Source organism: Sphaeramia orbicularis, chromosome 24 (assembly GCF_902148855.1).
Source record: "Sphaeramia orbicularis chromosome 24, fSphaOr1.1, whole genome shotgun sequence".
NCBI classification, from domain to species: Eukaryota; Metazoa; Chordata; class Actinopteri; order Kurtiformes; family Apogonidae; genus Sphaeramia; species Sphaeramia orbicularis.
Window position 1 is genome coordinate 47,159,128 of NC_043979.1, and position 22,341 is coordinate 47,181,468.

Sequence of the window (22,341 nt, forward strand, 5' to 3'; positions counted from 1 at the left end):
GAAACCCTCAGCCTGAACATCTATGGATGATGGGTTTAAACAGTCAAATTCCACTTTTTTTTTTTTTTTTTAATCTGCTGGTGCGGCGTCTTCTACTTGTGATGTAAACCTTTCCTCTCCTCGGTTTGGTTTTGATCCACAAACCGTTCATTAATGGTAGATGTAAACCCATCCCGTCATCAGATTTCCAGTTCACGTGGATCGGAAACGATGATGAGGTTCTAGATGGCGGTGATGCGTTCAGGGGTTGTTCAGTGGGTCTACTGTCTGTGGAGATAAGCTGTAGGATCTGCGGATCTCAGGAGCTTTTTCCTGCTTTAAGTCGACTTCCTTCAGCCGCTTTATCTGTACTGTCCACTTTTATGTTGGTTTTTAAGTCTTGTTTTATTTTCCCATGGGGTTAACCTTAAGAAAAGACTCATTTTTAGTCGTTTCTGCTTTGTTTTAACCAAATATAGGTGGAATAATATTATTTAAATGGAACAAGGGAAAATTATCCTGGTAAGATTTCTTGAAATCAGATTTTTCAGATCTATCGTCTAAAACTCAGTTCTTATATCCAGAGGTGTAGTCCAGGGTATACGGGCGTATACGGAGTATACCCGCTTATTTTTCAGTCAGCATTGGGTATACCCACGGCTAAATCCCCCTGATGTGTACATTCAGTCGTATCTGCAGCCAAATGGTGAAGCCATGACCCGCCCTACTCTGCCTCTAATTGGCTAGTACTCACTGCCTTCACTGACTCGATTGGTTAACTTTAGGCATGAGGACTGATGAGCCAATCAGAGGCAGAGTAGGGCGGGTCATGCCGAGGAAACTATAGCTAACTAGCGCTGTCCACCTCTGGAACCTGATTGGACACCTCAGATGCTAGTTCCACCCCAGTTGATTGACAGGTCACTGCACGTCTCTTTGAAAGATGCACGATTATTGGAAACGCAAATGAGAAAAGCAGAATAAACGTCTTTCAACTGAGTGACACATATGGAGAGAACCTATTTTGATGGAATCCATAATTCTGAGGTGAGTTTTAAGGTGGTTTCAGAATGAGTCACTGTTTTAAACTAGTGAAAATATGACTGCACATTTAGAGGAGAAGACATGGTGTCACCAATAGTTAAACTGTATGAGTAGGTTAATGTTATGAAAGGTTAACGTTATGAAAGGCTAACGTTATGAAAGGCTACCATTATCCTATGTTTTCCTCCTGTTGAATCCATTTCCATTCCTGCAGCTGTTTGTGTTTCCAGTAAAACCTACAAACTGCTCCTGATCGAGTCATGATCATTTCATAATAGTGAGCAAATACTACTGATGGATTTTTGGCTAAAATAAATAGAGTAGTGTTACATGTCACTGTCTCTAAAACGGCGTTTTTCTGGACTTTAAAAAAAAAAAAAAAAAGCCAAAAATTGAGAGTATACCCAGTTCTCCAGGGACCACGACACCACTGCTTATATCTCACTGAACAGTTCCTCTCATGTGATTCTGTCTGATTTTAAGTGTGATGAGATATTTGGACTGGAAATGAGACAAATACACTTTGTAGATTCAGATTTTTTACAGTGGATTCCAGCCTTAAAGCCTCCTCTGGGTCCAGATCGCAGTATTTCCACACTTCAGTCACAGAGTTCAACCTCTTCGCAGGGAAACACTAAAGCTTTATTTTCTTTCGCTGTGATCCAGATTTTTGCGCCGGTGCGTGAAATCGGCGCTGATGGAGAGATACGAAAAGCTGACGGGTCATGATTTCCAAATTTAAATGCATTATGATAATTAGTGCAACGCAAACATCTGTGCAGCATCAACAGGGGACGCTCAGCGAAACCAATAATAGGAGACGGGACCACCTGTTGTTTCCATGAAATAGACCGATCCGCTGACCCCACGCTCACGTCACCGTCTAATCACAGGAGAACACTGATTGTAGATGGAACTAAAGATGTGACGTAAAGCTGAAGTCCTTATGTTTGATTTACACTCATCTGTCATCGACGTGGAATGGATCATAGTGAAGCAGAACGGACTGGACCAGGTTCACAAACAACAGAAACAGCAGGAAATAGTCTGGTTCTGATCTGGAACTGAAACTTTATCAAACACTTATTTGGTTTCTAAACTGGTTTAAACTGGTGGCGTATGTACAACTATATGTAAATATAGAAATTATACATATACATATACATATATATATATATATATATATATATATATATATATATATATATATATATATATATATATATATATATATAATTAGTAATAGGAACATAAGATTCTCTTTTATATTTCTTGATCACTCTTCAATGTTTCATTCTTTGTTTTTTTAATTTTTGCTGCTGGAAAAACTGAAATTTCCCCTCAGTGGGATCAGTAAAGTCTGAATTTTTCTTTTCTTTTCTTTTCTTTTTTCTTTTCTTTTCTTTACATATCTTATTGTGTTGTACATCGTATCATATCTTCCATATCATATTGTATCTTATCTTACGTTACCTTATCGTATTGTATCATTATGTATTCTATCTATCTAATATTTCTAACTGGAACTCAAAACCTTTCACCGATTTATAATAAAATTCTAGTTTTAACTGATTTTCCTAGAAAACAGTTGGTTCAAGGAGTCAGATGGACGTTAAATGGTTCCCATAAAACTCATGTTCAGTGTGAATCTGACTCCCAACATTTGGTTTGTGTCGTCTTTATCTTGTTCTTAATAAAACATGTTTTATAAATAAAACTCTTGATGACAGGATTAAAAAGACACTTGTTTCATCTTTATCTTCTCAAAACAAAAGCAGCAAAGAAACTCAAACAAAAATCTGATGATATTTCATTTGAGATAAGATTAGTCTGAGATTAGATTTGGAATTTTCTGTAGTTGTGTCACATCTATCTATCTATCTATCTATCTATCTATCTATCTATCTATCTATCTATCTATCTATCTATCTATCTATCTATCTATCTATCTATCTATCTATCTATCTATCTATCTATCTATCTTTATCTTTCTTCATTTTTTAATCAATTTTGTCTAATTTTGTTCATTTTTTTCTGCTTATTTTTTGTCTTTACTCGTTTTGATGCATATGTTCGTCCATGCTTTGTCCACTTTTAGCCTTATTTTATTAACTTTTTTAAACAATCTGACATTTTTTCCATTTTTTCCATTATCTATAGCAACAAAATCTCAATATTATCATGCTGCTGTTATACTGTAATTTCTGTAATATACTGTAATCTGTCATCTGTCATCTCTCAACCCTTTTGGTTCATTGTGCGACTTATTTGCGTTCATTTTTGTCCATTTTCTTGCCAATTTTGTTCAGTTTTAGTCTCATTTTGTTCATTTTTCACTAATTTTGCTGTTTATTTTTTTGCCTTTACTCATTTTGATGCATATATTCTATTTGTATCAATACATAAAGCTCTAAATATACAAACATATATATAGTCCTGAATATATAGACATATTTAACCATTCTATTAAACACAATTAGAACAGATACTTGTACAATATGTACTCGACAATATATTATCAATATGATAATAAACCCTTTAACCCCTGATGTGTCTGTGGTGAGCGTTCTGAAAACAGGATTTATTTTAAATAGTCATACAAATTCAACCGTTTGCTCAATAAGAAAACTTTCCAATCATGCTGATAAAATATACTTTGTTCTTTTCGTAGACATCTGAGCATGCTCAGTTCACCCCCCTCCACCTGTGGAATGGGGGGTAAAACACAGAGCAGTGAGTGAGACCGACTCACTATAAAAATAGACAGTTTGGGCTTTTTTTTTTTTAAACACCATTTTTCTTGTGTTTTCTTGTTTTTCCTGTTGTTTCCAGTGTTGTTGTGATTTTCCTTTGTTTTTTTTCCGTGTTTTTACAGATTTTTGACTGTGGAACTGCTTAATGGAGTTAAACAGGCATCAAAAAGTAATGTCTCAGGGGTTAAAGGTTAAATAAATATGCATAAATAAGTGTGGAATAATCTTCTTGTGTTTAATTCCAACTCACTATTAAAATAGACGGTTTGGGCTTTTTTTTAAAAAAAACTATTTCTCTTGTGTTTTCTTGTTTTTCCTGTTGTTTCCAGTGTTGTGGTGATTTTCCTTTATTTTTTTTTCTGTGTTTTTACAGATTTTTGACCATGGAACTGCTTTATGGAGTTAAACAGGTGTCAAAATGCAATGTCTCAGGGGTTCAAGTATTAAAGAAATATACATAAATAAGTGTGGAAAAATCTTCTTGTGTTTACTTCTGATTGTGAGGTTATACGTTGGAGTTTAACCCTTAGTGGTCTGAGCCTATTTTGTCTGTTTTTCAGTCCTTTTGATTTTGCCTTTATATACTACACAAACAAATGTTTACTATACCCATGTTTGGGATTTTTTTTTCAGCACAACTTCATCTATCTCATCTGTCAGTTATTTTTTCACTTTAACCTACTATATCAACACAAAAGGACAAAAAACACACAAAAAATATAAAATACGATTTGAAAAATGTATATAACTTATTACATAAATAACACACAGATGCTTAATGAACCTTTACAAAGACTTTAAAAGTGAATATTGGTTCCAAATATTAGGTATAGAAAATTAAAACTGTAATAAATTTAAACTATATTCAAATATTTGCCATAAAAGCAGATCTTTACAGTGGCGTTTTCTGCGGTTTTCTTACTTTTCACGTTTGTTTGCTCCAAGTTCAAACCGTCATATCTCCGGTTGTATTTGCGATATCAACATCAAATAAAAAGTGGGAGAATGTTTCAAGTCTGCACTTTGGAATGCATCTGACCGTGGACCTTTAAGGGTTAACAGTCAAGTGCTACTCACCGTCTCCAGGTTTCCGCTGGGGGATTTATACGCCACCTTGTACTGTTGGACCTGACCGGAGGCGGGCTCCCAGCGCACGTTCAGGCTGTTGGGGGTGGGGTTGTACACCTGGATGTTCCTGGGCGGGGTCCGCGGGACTGAAAGGTCACAGAGGTCAAGTGGAGTTAGGAGGGGGTGTGGTCACTGAGAGACGGCAAAATATGAAAATGAGGAGCTCAAACAAATCATAAACTACGTGGACAAAAGTATGTGGACATGTTGGATTCAGGTGTTCCTTTTCTAACAAAACAATAGTGACTAATGTCAGAATATAGTTTTATATTATGGGATAACTGTCAGTGCATCGGTTAGTTTGGGTTAAATTATTATCTTTGCTTCCAAAACGCCTTAGAGATGATGTTTGCTTAATTTCTCTCAACACTGACTGTGATTTTAAATGTTCTTCCTCTAAATTTCTAAAATATTTTTCCTGCTCTGACTGTAAATAATAATTTTCTACCACATCTAACCATCTACTTTCTTCGCATTTCATTTAGGAAGAAAAATCCACCATTAACCTTTGAGGAAATATTGGTATTTTTATCTGAAATTATCAAATCTGAACAGGACATCTTACAGCTGTAGACATGATGTGTCCCAATACTTTTGTCCATATAGTTTACAAGCCTCCATTTTGCACAAATAGACACATGAGTTGATGGTTTAATGTGCAAACTAGTAAACAAACAAACAAACAAATGAAACAACATAAACATCACTTATTTCATGCGATTTTCATTTTCATTTTATTTGTTCATTTTCACTAAAAACGTGTCCCAATACTTTTGTCTGTATAGTTTAATGGACAAAAAAAAAAAGTGAAATTTTTATTTTTTGTTGTTGTTTTTTCAGACAACAGCATCAAAAAAGAGACAAAATGAACTTAATCGAACTTGCATTTTGTGTTCATAAGTTTACAATCCCTGATAGAACTGGTGACTCATTTGTTTCTATTGTTATGTTTTAATTAATAATAATAATAATAATAATAATAATAATAATAATTGTAGTTCTTGGACACCTCATAGTTTAGTTTGAATCCCACAGAAAATAAAAATATGTAACATTGGAAGGTTGATCTAAAATGTTATTTTTGTTGATTACTTGCTTGTTTTATGCTGATTTCAAGCTTTTTCGTTCTGTTTTTTTCTTTCTAAATGACTGGCGTTTAGGTAAAGGTTAAAGAAAATGAGAAATTAAAGAATAAATTGATGAATTTTTGCAGTAAGTAACGACAGATATTGAATTAAGAGGCTGATTTCACAGCTGTGTTTGAAAATATGACTAAGTATTTGGTTAAAGAGGCAGAAAATATAAGATAGTTCTTTCTGTTCCTTTTTATTCCTAATATGATCAATTTCATGACGTGTAAAAGCAGGTTTTCTTCACTGTTATGAACAGAATAAATAAATAAACTGGACTAAACAAAGACAGATGATGAAACGTGTCTACTGGATGTTGATCTGTTTGGTGCTAAACTAAACTAATGCAGGTTAAAGCGTGTCTTTGTGTTAATTGGACTGGTATTAAACTTCTCCATAACCTCAGTCTTTCCCTCATTTCACCACCTTTGTTTTATGACACTGTAGGAAAACGTGGCCCTAAACATAATCAGACGTTTATACCTTAAATACCCATCGTCTGCTGATGCTAAAACGTCACAAAAACCAACCAATAAAAATACTTTCAGAGGTCGATCAGTCGGAGACGCTTCCATAAAAGTCTGGGTGACAGCACGTCGGTCAAACCTCCACGAGTCAAACTGTAAATACAGGAATAAACGCTGAAGCTCCTCTCACACAGCGGGCCCATTAAAAAAAAAACAACCCAGGATGCATTTGTGCTGAGCGAGCAAGGCACGGCATGACGTCTGGGCAGAGGGAAAACCGACCGACCACACAGACCGACCTGCTGCTGCTAAACCAGGGGGTCCAACATAAGGCCCACGGACCAAAAACTGGACCCACAGAGTCCAAAACCGTCCCAGAAAATACACTGGAAATATAAACAGTTTAGTTCAGGTTCCACAAACAGACCAACATGATCGAAAGTGGATCTACAAACATTTAGAAACAGGTGGAATATTATTAAAATGACACTGCAGCTTGGTCCTGTTTATTCAGGTTTAATGTGAAATGATAGTTTCAGTGAAAATACAGGAAAATGTTTACGTTTACAAAGAGAAACGTGTGTAAAGTTGTTATTATGATAGAATTTGACTGATGTGACCCACTGAGACTGAACTGGTCTGTACACGGAACCTGAACCAAAAGGATTCACATGTTCAGTTTAAGTTTTCCGTTCCAGAAGTTCATCCCAGGGGTCAGACTGGACCCTTTGGTGGTCTGCATTTGGACCCTTTGGTGGTCTGCATTTGGACCCCAGGCCACATGTTTGACACCCCTGCTTTAGATCATATGGGTCTGAATATGGAACCTGAACTAAATTAAACTTTCGACTTTGATGGACATATGGAGTTTTCCCTATTATATTCCTGTAGTTTTCCTGCTTTTTTCCCTGTTTTTTTCCTGTAGTTTTCCTGTCATTTACCTGTAGTTTTCCTGTAGTTTCCATATTATTTTCCTGTTATTTTCCTGGAGTTTTCATGTCATTTTCCTGTAGTTTTCCCTCTTATTTTCCTATTATATTCCTGTTCTTTTCCCTATTATTTTCCTGTTATTTCCTATTATATTCCTGTCATTTTCCTGTAGTTTTCCCTCTTATTTTCCTGTAGTTTTCCTGTCATCTTCCTATTATATTCCTGTAGTTTTCCCTCTTATTTTCCTGTCATTTTCCTGTTATTTTCCTGTAGTTTTCCTGTTACTTTCCTATTATTTTCCTGTAGTTTTCCCTCTTATTTTCTATTATATTCCTGTTCTTTTCCCTATTATTTTCCTGTTATTTTCCTATTATATTCCTGTCATTTTCCTGTAGTTTTCCCTCTTATTTTCCTGTAGTTTTCCTGTCATCTTCCTATTATATTCCTGTAGTTTTCCCTCTTATTTTCCTGTCATTTTCCTGTTATTTTCCTGTAGTTTCCTGTTACTTTCCTATTATTTTCCTGTAGTTTTCCCTCTTGTTTCCTGCAGTTTCCTGTTATTTTCCTGTAGTTTTCCTGTTATTTTCCTATTATTTTCCTGTTGTTTTCCCTCTTATTTTTCTGTAGTTTTCCTGTTATTTTCCTATTATTTTCCTGTTGTTTTCCCTCTTATTTTCCTGTAGTTTTCCTGTTACTTTCCTATTATTTTCCTGTAGTTTTCCCTCTTGTTTTCCTGCAGTTTTCCTGTTATTTTCCTGTAGTTTTCCTGTTATTTTCCTATTATTTTCCTGTTGTTTTCCCTCTTATTTTCCTGTAGTTTTCCTGTTACTTTCCTATTATTTTCCTGTAGTTTTCCCTCTTGTTTTCCTGCAGTTTTCCTGTTATTTTCCTGTAGTTTTCCTGTTATTTTCCTATTATTTTCCTGTTGTTTTCCCTCTTATTTTCCTGTCATTTTCCTGTTATTTTCCTGTAGTTTTCCTGTTACTTTCCTATTATTTTCCTGTAGTTTTCCCTCTTATTTTCCTGTAGTTTTCCTGTTATTTTCCTGTAGTTTTTCCTCTTATTTTCCTGTCGTTTTCCTTCAGTTTGTCCGAACAGTCCGTCTTTGTTTCCTCTCAGCCTTTTTCATGGCTCCTACAGGACTCTCATCCACTGTTTCTGTTTTTTTTTTTTCGCCTGTTTTTTGTCTTTTTTTTTCGGTTAGTTCTTCGGGTTCTGTTCTTTTTTCCTCTGGGTTTTCAGGCTCACCTGGGGGGTTCGGGTTTGTCTATAAATGCTCCAGTGGGTTCAGGGTGAATCCCGCTCAGGTTCACATCAGGACGGTAAAAAACATAACCATGTGCCTGAGCTCCTTCACCTACAGACTCAGTTTCTGTTTGTTTCATCCTTTTACAGTCAGCTGGAGGTGGAACTGAACTGGGGGGGTCCGTGGTTTAAAAACCAGTCTGGTGATTTTACAGCTTGGAGCTCGGCTGTGGTCTGAGAACCATTAAAAACCCATCAGTGAACCTCTAACATGCATCAGCAGACATGTTTGTCCTCTAGGAAATAGAAGGAAACACTAAACAGCCCTAAAGTCAGACTGTATCCACAACACCGGCTTTAACAAGTGAATTTAAGAAGATTATCCACGTTATTTAAGACCCAGTTCACATCCGCACTGACGAAAAAAAAAAACATTCTGATGGTTTTTTAAGAGTAGATTCAACTTTAGTCATTGATAAAATGCAGTTTCACCTCTGACCTGAAGAGGAAAACTAGTGCAAATAACAAAAAACATACCGTACCGGTTACCCTTCGAAGACTTACAACTGTTTATGTGGGGACTTCCAAATGAAATAGTGATTTAGCATCATTTATTGTAATATTATCCTCTGTATTTGACATTTTTCAGTGTAAATAATGCATTTTTTTTATATTTAATTCACTGATCATGTAGATGTTTATGAGTAAATTCAAAGGTTATTCAATCAAAACAGAGAAAAACTGAAGAACAAGTGGCATTTTCCTGTAAAATATACCATTAACAGAACATAAAAACAAGCATCCACATCCGCTTAAAGAAAAATCCTCATTACAACTAGTATTTTTGTGGCGACTTGTGCATGAATTTCTCTCCATATATGATCTTCCCTATGTTATTTATTTCCTTTTATTCTAATATTGTCTTCTGTATTTTGCATTTTTCGGTGGAAAATCACATATTTTCTTATATTTATTTCACTGATCATGTAGACGTTGATGAGTAAATTCAAAGGTTACTGAAATATTTTACACCAATTATTTACATGGATTTACAAAATTGAAGAAAATAAATAATAAAATGGGAAACAAAATGTAGAAAAATAAGTGAAATAAGCAACAAATTGAACAAAACCAAATAAAATAATAAATAAAATGAATAAATATGAACAAAATGAATTAAAATTGAACAAAATAAGGTTGCAGACGTTTGTTTTTATGTTAAGTTAATGATATATTTGGCTGAAAAAGTCTGTTTTCTCGGTTTTGTTAGAATACCTTTTGAGTTTTTAAGACATATCTACATGATTGGTGAATTAAATTTAGGAAAGTACAGGATTTACACTGAAAAAATGTCAAATATGGAAGATAATATTATTAGAATTGGAGATAAATTACTTAAGAAAAGTCAAATATAGAGAAAAATTCATGTGGGAACTGACACTAAAGAGGATCTGGGTCTGTAAGGATTCATGTTTTAGTCGTATAAATGCAGTTCTACGGACGTTGTGTTTGTCGAAGGTGTTGGAGGAACCTGCAGAAGCTGATGAAGTAAAGGGGGTCTGGTGGACTCACGTGTCTTCCCGGTCTCAGACTGCCGTAGACCTTCTCCTTCGGGGTAAACCGGGACCACGGTGACGGTGTAGGGGGTATCTGACAGCAGGTTCCTCAGGACGGTGTTAGTGGTTCCACCTGAAACCTGCTCCTGTTCAGACCAGAACAGACCCGGGTTAAAAGAACTGACCCCACAGAGGTTTAAAGACCAGACACCATACAACTGACCAACCACACATCTGGGCATGAGGTCACAGGTGATGACGAAAACACAGCAAATATAATTTCAGCATTTAGGTTTATTCTACAACACACACGTCAACCTCATGTTAGATCCATATACGGTCCAAACCAGTAAAATAATAACAGAAAAATCTAGAAATAATAACAGTTTTAAAACGGAAAAATGTTAAATTACACCATGAAAATGAAACAACCAAGAACAACCTGAAATGTATTCTTTGTTATTATAATTATTATTATTATTATTATTATTGTTGTTGTTGTTGTTGTTGTTATCATTATTGTTATTGTTATTCTTATTGTTGTTGTTATCGTTATTATTATTATATCTTCATCATCATTATTACCATCATCATCACAATTATTATTATTATTATTATTATTATAATCATCATCGTCGTTGTCATTGTTGTTATTATTCTTATTATTATCATTATTATCATTATTATATATATCATCATCCTACTCATTATTATTATTATTATTATTATTATTATTATTGTCCAGTCTCACCATGTCCTCGGCTCCTCCGGCTGCAGGGACATAGAACAGTCTGTACTGGCGGACGTTTCCCTCCGCTGGTTCCCATCGAACCTTCAGGGAGCTGGTGGTTGGATCTGTGACCTGCAGGTTCTTAACTCCGCCCAGAGCCTCTGTCAATCAAACACAACCACAGGTCCACTGTCAGTATGAGGGTGGAGTCCAAATACGTGTCATAGTAACAGATGGGTGGGGCTTACAGACACAGGAAAGGAGGGAAAATGTACATCTGGTCCTTAAATGAAACCTCTGAATATAAGACTACACAACCCTTTAAAGATGACAGTGTCTCCGGTGACACCGTCCTTCAAATTACTGTAACACTTGAACCCTTTATGCTATTGACAAAATTCAAACATGATCTTTTAGCTGAGATTGGGAGCTTTTGATTGATATATGACACATTAGGGTAGAAGTGGGCGGAGCTTAGAGCAGCAGAGCGCGGTCAGTCAGAGAGAAAAGGAAGATTTTTGTTCATTTTAACTGCATATTGGTGGTGTTTCAGCGGTGAATTCATGTAAATAATTGTATATAATAGTGATGGTGCTGTTTTGGAGTGTTCTACTAGTGGGTTTCGATGTGTTTTGTGGAGTTTTGCTGTTTTTTTCACTGTTTTTATCTGTATTTTTGCAGTTTCTATAGTTCATTGGTAGTTATATGTGATTTGTAAATATTCTCTAAATGTCTGTATATTTGTGTGTGTGTGTGTGTATATATATATATATATATATATATATATATATATATATATATATATAGAGAGAGAGAGAGAGAGAGAGAGAGAGAGAGAGAGAGAGAGAGAGAGAGATGTAGTGTGTGTCTGCATTCAGTGAGGGGGAGGGGTAGAAGTGGGTGGAGCTTAGAGGAGCAGAGTGCAGTCGGTGAGAGAGAGAGAGAAGATTTTTATTACTTTTAGCAGCATTTTAATGGGGGTCTTAGCAGTGTTTTTGGGGCAAATTCTTGTAAATAACTGTATATAATAGTGATTGTGCTGTTTTGGAGTGTTCTACTAGTGTGTTTTGACGTGTTTTTGTCGTTTTGTTCACCGTTTTCATCTGTATTTTTGCAGTTTCTATAGTTCATTGATAGTTGTATTTGATCTGTAAATATTCTATAAATGTCTGTATATTTATATATATATATATATATATATATATATATATTATATATATATATATATATATATATATATCTGTAAATCTATAGATTTACACAACTAGACACAAAGTGAACACAGACTATCACATAGGATCCAAATGGCACCAAAGAACCAAACAGAAGAAGAACATGGACAGACAATGATCTATGAACTCAAATAGATGGAAGTTTAGGTCTATAATCTCATAAAGTTACATTTAAAAAATTTACAGTTGTTTTTTATAATAAATATGGTAAAAATTCTGGTCTGTTTTTTATTTTTTGCTATAACACACTGTTTCAAGCATTTATTACATATAATAATGATAAATAATGGACAGATATTGAAAGTTAAGGGTCTTTTCTGACACTTTTATTGCAAAAACATCCTACATAAACCTGGTCCTGTCCTTACAGAGTTCAGGTTTTGGACTCACTTGTCTTTCCGTTCTCAGTCATGGGTTTTCCCTCCACGTCGGTGTAAACTGGTACCAGTGTCACTTTGTACTCGGTGTCTGGTTTCAGGTCTCTCAGCACCGTGTTGGTCGTCATCCCCGAAACCTGAGTCTGAGATGAAACAAACACACGTCGAATCACAAAACCGACAACCACCGAATCATAACAACTACTGGATGGAATGTTCCTGATCTCCAGAGGATGAACACAGGCTTTTACTGTGGTTCGGTTTCCGGGTTTCACATCTTTAATATCTTGGATTTGTGCGCACGTTCATGTCAAGCTCATTTTAGTTCAGGTTCCACATTCAGTCCAATAGGATCTAAAGTGGATCAGAGCAGTAAAATAATAACAAAATAACCTATAAATAATGACAACTCCAATTTGTTTCTCTTTGTTTTAGTACCAAGTAATAGTAGTCGCAAAACTGCCCTTTAAAAAAATGTGAGTAACATAAACAACCTGAAATTTCTAAAGTAAAATAGTGCAGTTTTAATAATATTCCGCCTCAGTTTATTATTTCTACATGTACATTATAACGTACATATCACAGCGGAAAAGTTAAATTACACTGTGAAAATTTTTACATTTACAAACTATCCTTTAAAATAATGTGAATAACATGAACAACATGAGATTTTTAAGATAAAAAAGTGGAGTTTTATCAATATTCTGCCTCAGTTTATCATTTACACATGTTCATTATGACTTACAGATCCCAGTGGATCTACAAATACATAGAATATTTAGTGATTTTGAGAAATTTTAGAAACATGAACACAATTACCAGAAAAACAAACAAAAAAAACAATACGAACAAAGTAAAGAATAACAAGTGCAAAACTTGTACAAAAAGGAACAAAACATGAACCAAATGAACAGACATAAACAAAAAAAATAACAAAAAGCTGATAAATATGATCAAATTCAGCAAAAACAAGAACAAAATGTGAATAACATGAACAACCTGAAATTTCTAAAGTAAAATAGTGCAATTTTAATAATATTCTGCCTCACTTTATCATTTCCACATGTACACTATAACGTAGAGATCACAGTGAATCTACAAACACACACATTTAAGAACTAACAGAATATTGGTACAATTACAGTTATTTTTCTGAAGGCATTTCAGTAACAGGCATCTGGAACTGAAAAATGTATACTGTTGTCGTTTATACAGCATTTACATTTACTGCCATTAGACTCTATTACAGTTCCCAGTACCCCCCCCCCCCCCCCCCACCATGTGCAACTGCAGTGTAAATATATTAATAATATTTAAATCTAAATGTATATAAACGTTTATATAAATACCAGATTTCTTTTTTTTTCTTTATATTTCATTTTTATTTCATCTTATACTGTAAATATATTTCTCAGGAGCTGCAAACAAGCTAAATGCTAAATGCTAAATCCTCTATATGCAGAACAACAAATGTTCTAACCATTGCTATGTTCCACTGCATTGTCCCTGATATGTAAATTAATAAATGAATAAATACGTAAAGTATCAACAAACGAACTTCAACTCTTCCTCTTTTAACACTTTAAGAGTTGAATTCTGATTTCCATCAGGATTCTGAGGTCATAAACCTACCACACTCTCGGTTCCCCCGGCAGCAGAACGTAGAGGATTTTATATTGTCGGACGTTCGCCTTCGGCCGGTTCCCATCGAACCCTGAGGGAGTTGATGGTCGGGTCGATCACCCTCAGGTTCTTGACTCCGCCCAGAGGGTTCTGAAACAGACGGGACACAGTACGACCGTCCACAATGCTCAGAATGAACACGTCAGGACAACAAAACAATGAAATATGCACTTTTTTTATTATTCTATTCAAAGATCAGACTCAAAAACCTCTGAATAACTGCTGCAGATTAAGCAGGATGCTTGTTTTATCCTCTAGGGTTGAGCCAGGCGGGTGGTGTTTACCCATCAGCACAAAAAAACAATGTCAGAAATGTCTCGTTTTTATTCTGATTTTTGATCCTAAAGGATAAAACCTTGGAATAACTGCTGCAGATTAAGCAGGACGCTTGTTTTAACCTCTAGGGCATACCAAGCGGGTGGTGTTTATCTATTAGCACAAAAAACAATGTCACAGATGTCTTGTTTTTATTCTTATTTTTGATTCTAAAGGATTAAACCTCTGAATAACTGCTGCATATTAAGCAGGACGCTTGTTTAACCTGCAGGGCAAACCAGGCGGGTGGTGTTTACCCCTCAGCACAAAAAAACACTGTCAGAAATGTCTCGTTTTTACTTTTATTTTTGATTCAAGTGGATAAATGTCTGAGTAACTGTTGCAGATTCTGCTGAGTGATTGTTTTATCCTCTAGGGCAAACCAGGCGGGTGGGGTTTAACCACATCAGGACCGTCCGGATGTGCCAGAGTCGGGAACGCAGCCCAAACTCTCTGGCATTCATTATGCTCTTTTGTGAGCCATGTAAACATAGTCTGGAGTCTCAGTCACAGGTTTAAAGGGCCACGCTGCTGGGTTGTTTTTTTTTTTACTACAACCTGAATTCTTTGTGCATAACTGGCAGATTTTCCAGCTTCTTGTGGTTTCAGCTCATTTTGGTGCTTTTCTAATGTTCATGTTTTGTTAATGTAATGTGGTGGTGTTGTTTTATGCAGAAACGGTCTGTGAAAGTGAGCTGTTGAAAAAGGATTTAACGTCCAAACACCAGTGACTTCATTCCAAATAAATGTTTAGTTCCAGACACAAAGCCCTGACATCCAATCCAGTCTCAGTTTTACAGCCTCGACTCTGTTATTTCTCAAAATTTAGGTCAAACTGTCTCAACTACAAAACCTTAGAACAGAAAAGGGTTTCAGCATCAAAAACTGCATCTCCCATGAGGCTTTGAGGCACAAACACAGTCTACAGTCTGTCATGAAGATGAACCACGGACCACTGGACGTTTATGTCTCGGTTCTTCCATAAATCATCAATTTATCAGGTGGTGTTTAATTCCTGTTGTAATTTTCTACTTTATTTACTAAAACTGTAGTTTTTAATACAGTTGTCTGGTTTCTGGAACAGAGCTTGGACACTGTGGTTTCACATAAACCTTCTTATTAACAACTAAATATGAACTGTGCAGTTTACGTTGGGCAATGTTTGTTTGTTGTTGTCAATTTGTTTTTCTTATTGTTAATTATTCTTATTATTATTACTTACATATTCATATTACTTATATGTCATTGTTACTGCTAAAACTATTATCACTTTATCATTTTTATCCTGTCATTATTAATCTCTATCTCTCTATCTATACATGAATATATGCATATTGTGTATATTATAATATTCTAACATTATTACTTATTCATTATTATTATTACTACTTTATCATTTATTTCTACTAGTACTTTCCAATGTGCACTTATCTGTTTTTCACAACAGTTTTTATAGTTATTGTATATTATTTTCTTGTTATATTTCATATATATATATATATATCTATATATATATATATATATATATATATATATATATATGTGTGTGTGTGTGTGTATACACTACAAACAAAAGGTTTAAGGATACATTTTTTACTGACCAGACATAGTTTCATTTACAAATGGCAAAAATTGCAAAAAAAAAAAGACCAAAAAAAAAGGAAATATCCTGACTTTTTCTTTGTAGTATATATATATATATATGTAAATATTCTAGCATAATTACTTATTTCTATTATTACTACTTTATTTCTACTAATACTTTCTAATGTGCACTTGCCTGTTTTTCACTACTGTTTTTATAGATATTGTATTATTATTTCTTCTGTATATATACATTTGAGGTCGTATCTGTGTATAATCTAACAGATCTGTTCTTTTTCTTTTTTTTTATAATTAACTTTTATTGAACATTTATAAAATAGATTCCACATACAGCTGGTACACAATGGCTGAGTTTTTGTTTTTTCCATCTCTTTCCACTCTCCTCCAAATTTAATATCTTTAAATTAATCATGACAATCAAAAAAAAAAAAAAAAAAAAAAAAAAAAAAAAAAGAAAATATAGGACCAAAAAAATAAATAAATAATAAAAATAAAAATAAAAATAATATATATATATATATATATATATATTATATATATATATATATATATTTTTTTTTTTTTATATATATATATATATATATATATATACATACACACATACATATACATACAGATCTGTTCTTTTTCAGATGTTCATTAAACCACAGCTGAGTTTCCTCCTGTTTAATGTGATCAAATCTACAGTAGTTTTGTTTTTTAGTCGATTACTGAGCTTTAATTTCAGTTTAATGTCTTGTCTCTGAGCTGAATATTAAATTGTTGGTGTTTATTTTCAGAATGTGCTGGACTTGACAGCTTCTATTATCTATATAAAACCATTGTGTTGCCTGTAATGCGTTCCTGTGTGGGTAACAGATAACCCCCCCGCCCCTGCCGTCCACAGTGGACACTATGGCAGGAGTGTCTGTGGGACAGATGCAGCCTGTCCTGGACACATTCCTGCAGTTCAATCACTCACTTGTCTTGCCCTTCTCCTCCTGGCGGATTCCCTCCACGTCGGGGTAGACGGGAACAACGGCCACGTTGTAGACGGTGTCAGACTGCAGGTTCCTCAGGACGGTGCTGGTGGTTCCTCCTGAAACCTCCTCCTGTTGGAGCCGAGGTCAAAGAGTCACAACGACAACAAGTTCATCTAATAATGACCCGAGAATGTGTGACGACGACAGACGGACGGACACATGGAAGCATTAACAGACTGAGGCACAACTCACACTCAGTCACATGTAGTCGCTTCTATTTGCGCTCAGAAGTATAAAGTTCATATGAGTTTATGATTTAAATGCAACATCATTTGGGGAAAGACCTGTTCAAGGACCGGTTCAAACGACAACTGAAATATGTTTGGGTTCCTGAAGAAAAATGGGGGAAAATGGACTTTATTCAGAACCCAAAACAGAGATTGAAAACAAAGTAAAAAAGGAAAATGAAAGAAACAAAGTATGGATGGACTATGAATAATGTGACTCCCAAACAGTGTTGTTGTTTTGTGTTTATAAATGCTGAAAATATCCATAAAAATAAATAAAAAAATATGTTTTGGTTCCTTTTGGTCAAACTGGACATTAAATCCTTGTTAATTCCTGAGGGATTTATCACTATTTTTTTTTTTTCTTTCATTTTTCAGTGAACATCCTGTTTTTTTCTGTATTTAATCTACTCATCATCACTGAGCCTCTTTATTGTATCATGTTCTTCTTGAGGAAACAGAAGGAAACCCGTTTTTTTTTTAAGTAAATATATCTAAAGCCCACTACTACGGTGGCCCAGAGGGACAATAGCCCAAAACTTATCCACTATAAGAAAAAAAGGAGATTATGATTTATTTAAAAAGAAGTATCTGAAAATAAATGTACCCCTTAAATAAAAATAGACTTGCATGAAAAAACCCTATCTCCTAAAAAAACCCCAAACTTTTAATCAAAAATTAATTTGTACAAAGAAATAAATAAACTTGTATGATTTTTAAAAAATAAAATAATGTCCTTTTTTTTTCCAAGGCCAGACGCCTTATTCTGTTAAACTGGAAGAGCAAAACTCCTCCCACTCATCAGGTTCTGTTCAAAGACATTCTGCAACACTTACATTTGGAGAAAATCACATTTTCACTAAAAGATAATGTAAAGTTATTTTATTCAATTTGGCAGCCCTTTATAGATAACTTAATATTAAGTAATAGTAAGTAATATTAAGACAGACCCCCCCCCCCCTTTTTTTTGTGTATGTGCACATGTGAGTGATGGTGTAGTGTTCTTGTCATTCTGACATCACATATAGTGGATACTATACATGACTTTTTACTTTTTATATTGTCCTTGTTCTAATTTCAATAAAAAGAATTTTTAAAAAATAAAATAAAAATAAATAAATTTAAAAAAAATAAAAGTTTAGGTTTTTCACATTGGAAACAGTAAAAAAATAAAAAATAAAAATAATAATAATAATCACAATTTCTGAAACCTGTAAGAACATCTACGCCGGACACAGCGCCTTCCCTGTAGCTCATGGCTGATCAGCTGACGACCCAAAAACCTGTTCCAGTTGATCTGATTCAGAATCTTTCTTCTAAAATCTGCGACTTTTCATGCGTTCGTACCATTTGCTGCTCTCCTCCCGGCTCGGCCGTGTAGAAAACCTTGTAGCTTCGTACGTTTCCGACGGCCGGTTCCCATCGCGCCGTCAGCGTGCTGATGGTGGGGTCGACCACCTGCAGGTTCTTGACTCCGCCCAAAGGATCTGAGCACAAACCACAGCTTTAATCAGTCGTCTAAACGCTCGTTATTACGTCAGGCTGATGTCTGCAGGTCGGCTCTGAATCATATGATATTTTATTTAAAACCGTCAGACCGAACCCTGAAAACCCTGAAATCTGAAATATTTCCACATCAGGTTCTGATTTCCCAGAGGGGGGGTGAATACGCAGCGGAGTAGATTAGATTTGTGTCTCATTTAGATGTTTGGACCGTGTGTTACAGAACTACTTTATGGATTTTTGCTCTAAATTAAAGTTTGGCAAACGCAGCCGTCAGAGTTTCAGATGATTTTTAGACATGTCTTCATTCATTTGTCACAAAGAAATAAACGCATCCATCAATTCTGTTATTACCTTTCACACTAAAAGTCCTAAATGTACAAACACAAAGATTCAGAGACAAAAAGCCCCTAAAATCTCAACACTTTTCATGTTAACTTAGTAAAAAGGATACGACGCCATTAACAGTCGATCAAATGTGGATTTAACAGGAAATAAATGAATGCATTTCTTCTAATTTAAACATTGTTGGAAACATTTAATCAAATCAAGAATCCATACAGTACTGTGGAAATGTCTCAGGGATGAAATGATCAGACATTCAATTCTAATTCTTTTTTTTTTTTTACAAGAAAATACAGGAAATATGTGAAAGCCTTAAAAGATACAAGTCACTGTTTATAGTGACCTTTGACCCCACGACAAACTCCAGCACAAACAATCAAACCTGATGACTTGGGGAAATTTGTGTTATTTTGCAAATTTTTGTTCAACTTGTTGATGATTTTGTTTGATTTCTTGATTATTTTGTAGTTAATTTTGTTCATTCTTGTTCATTTTGTTGATTAATTTAATTCGTTTTTGTTCATTTTGTTGATTATTTTGTTCATTTTTGCTCATTTTGATGATTATCTTGTTAATTTTGTTGATTAATTAATTAATTTTTGTTTATTATTTTGTTCATGTTGGTTATTTGTTCATTTTTGTTCATTTTGTTGACAATTTTGTTTATTTTGTTGATAATTTTGTTTATTTTGTTGATAATTTTGTTCATTTTGTTGATTATTTTGTTCATTTTTGCTCATTTTGATGATTATCTTGTTAATTTTGTTGATTAATTAATTTTTATTGATTATTTTGTTCATGTGGGTAATTTGTTCATTTTTGTTCATTTTGTTCATTATTTTGTTCGTTTTTGTTCATTTTGTTCATTATTTTGTTCATTTTGTTGATTAATTAATTCATTTTTGCTGATTATTTTGTTCATTTTGTTGATGCTTCTTGTTGATTATTTTCAACAGTGTCACACATAATACGACCACTTTGGTTTGTGTTTAATTCCATTAAACTTGAGTTGTTCCTGTTGTTCACTTGTATCAGACTGGACCTAAATACAAACAAATGTGGACATTAGATCTTTACTGAACCACCAAACCTCATGTTGACTGTAGTGTACAATATAAACCTCGCTATTTTTAGATACTCAAGTGCATAAATACTTCTTATCGTCTTCTTCTGTCTTAGAACCACTGATGTATTGATCTGGTTTTGTGAAGTTCAGGAGGTTTTCCAGTCTAAACCAGTTTGCTGTCAGACTGAGCAGATGCTGGACTCACTGGTCTTTCCGTTCTCAGACATGGACTTCCCCTCCATCTCAGGGTAAACCGGTACCACGGTAACGGTGTACTCAGTGTCAGACTCCAGGTTCTTCAGGACGGTGGAGGTGGTGGTTCCAGAGACCTGGTCCTGGAGGAGCAGAGGAGACATATATATGAACTGAGAGGAATGGAGGAGGAGGAGGAGGAGAGAGAGGAGGAGGAAGAGAAAAAGAAGGAGGAGAAGAAGAAGGAAAAGGAGGAGGAGGGGGAGGAGGAGAAGAGGGAGGAGAAAGAGGAGAAAGAAAGAGAGGAGGAGAAGGAGGAGGACAAAAAGAAAGAGAAGGAAGAGGAGAAGAAGAGGGAGGAGAAAGAGGAAGGAGGAGGAGAAAAAGAGGGATGAGGAAGAGGAGAAGAAGGAGAAGAAGAAGGAGGAGGAGGAGGAGGGGGAAGAGGAGAAAGAAAGAGAGGAGGAGAAGGAGGAGGACAAAAAGAAAGAGAAGGAAGAGGAGAAGAAGAGGGAGGAGGAGGAGGGGGAGGAGGAAGAAGAGGGGTTCTTGGATTCAGTTTCAGGTGTAAGTGTTTCAGGTGTAACAGTTTCAGGTGTAGGTGTTTCAGGTGTAACAGTTTCAGGTGTAGGTGTTTCAGGTGTAAGTGTTTCAGGTGTAGGTGTTTCAGGTGTAGGTGTATCAGGTGTAAGTGTTTCAGGTGTAACAGTTTCAGGTGTAGGTGTTTCAGGTGTAACAGTTTCAGGTGTAGGTGTTTCAGGTGTAGGTGTTTCAGGTGTAAGTGTTTCAGGTGTAGGTGTTTCAGGTGTAACAGTTTCAGGTGTAGGTGTTTCAGGTGTAAGTGTTTCAGGTGTAGGTGTTTCAGGTGTAAGTGTTTCAGGTGTAGGTGTTTCAGGTGTAACAGTTTCAGGTGTAGGTGTTTCAGGTGTAACAGTTTCAGGTGTAGGTGTTTCAGGTGTAAGTGTTTCAGGTGTAACAGTTTCAGGTGTAAGTGTTTCAGGTGTAACAGTTTCAGGTGTAGGTGTTTCAGGTGTAACAGTTTCAGGTGTAGGTGTTTCAGGTGTAAGTGTTTCAGGTGTAGGTGTTTCAGGTGTAGGTGTATCAGGTGTAAGTGTTTCAGGTGTAACAGTTTCAGGTGTAGGTGTTTCAGGTGTAACAATTTCAGGTGTAGGTGTTTCAGGTGTAGGTGTTTCAGGTGTAAGTGTTTCAGGTGTAGGTGTTTCAGGTGTAACAGTTTCAGGTGTAGGTGTTTCAGGTGTAAGTGTTTCAGGTGTAGGTGTTTCAGGTGTAAGTGTTTCAGGTGTAGGTGTTTCAGGTGTAACAGTTTCAGGTGTAGGTGTTTCAGGTGTAACAGTTTCAGGTGTAGGTGTTTCAGGTGTAGGTGTTTCAGGTGTAACAGTTTCAGGTGTAACTGTTTCAGGTGTAACAGTTTCAGGTGTAGGTGTTTCAGGTGTAAGTGTTTCAGGTGTAACAGTTTCAGGTGTAGGTGTTTCAGGTGTAACAGTTTCAGGTGTAGGTGTTTCAGGTGTAAGTGTTTCAGGTGTAGGTGTTTCAGGTGTAAGTGTTTCAGGTGTAGGTGTTTCAGGTGTAGGTGTTTCAGGTGTAAGTGTTTCAGGTGTAGGTGTTTCAGGTGTAACAGTTTCAGGTGTAGGTGTTTCAGGTGTAGGTGTTTCAGGTGTAACAGTTTCAGGTGTAGGTGTTTCAGGTGTAAGTGTTTCAGGTGTAACAGTTTCAGGTGTAGGTGTTTCAGGTGTAGGTGTTTCAGGTGTAAGTGTTTCAGGTGTAACAGTTTCAGGTGTAGGTGTTTCAGGT

General features: G+C 35.4%; 1 protein-coding gene across 1 annotated transcript in view; it reads right to left on the reverse strand.

Annotated features, from left to right (window-relative positions):
• Nucleotides 1–10,996: 10,996 nt before the first annotated feature.
• LOC115414887 (collagen alpha-1(XII) chain-like) overlaps nucleotides 10,997–22,341 on the reverse strand; it is a 108,660-nt gene continuing 97,315 nt past the window's right edge. Inside the window, 6 exon segments of the mRNA XM_030128248.1 lie at nucleotides 10,997–11,123; nucleotides 12,585–12,714; nucleotides 14,204–14,344; nucleotides 17,136–17,265; nucleotides 18,771–18,910; nucleotides 20,543–20,672. Coding sequence (XP_029984108.1) covers nucleotides 12,599–12,714; nucleotides 14,204–14,344; nucleotides 17,136–17,265; nucleotides 18,771–18,910; nucleotides 20,543–20,672 — 657 coding nt within the window. The 3' untranslated portion in view covers nucleotides 10,997–11,123; nucleotides 12,585–12,598.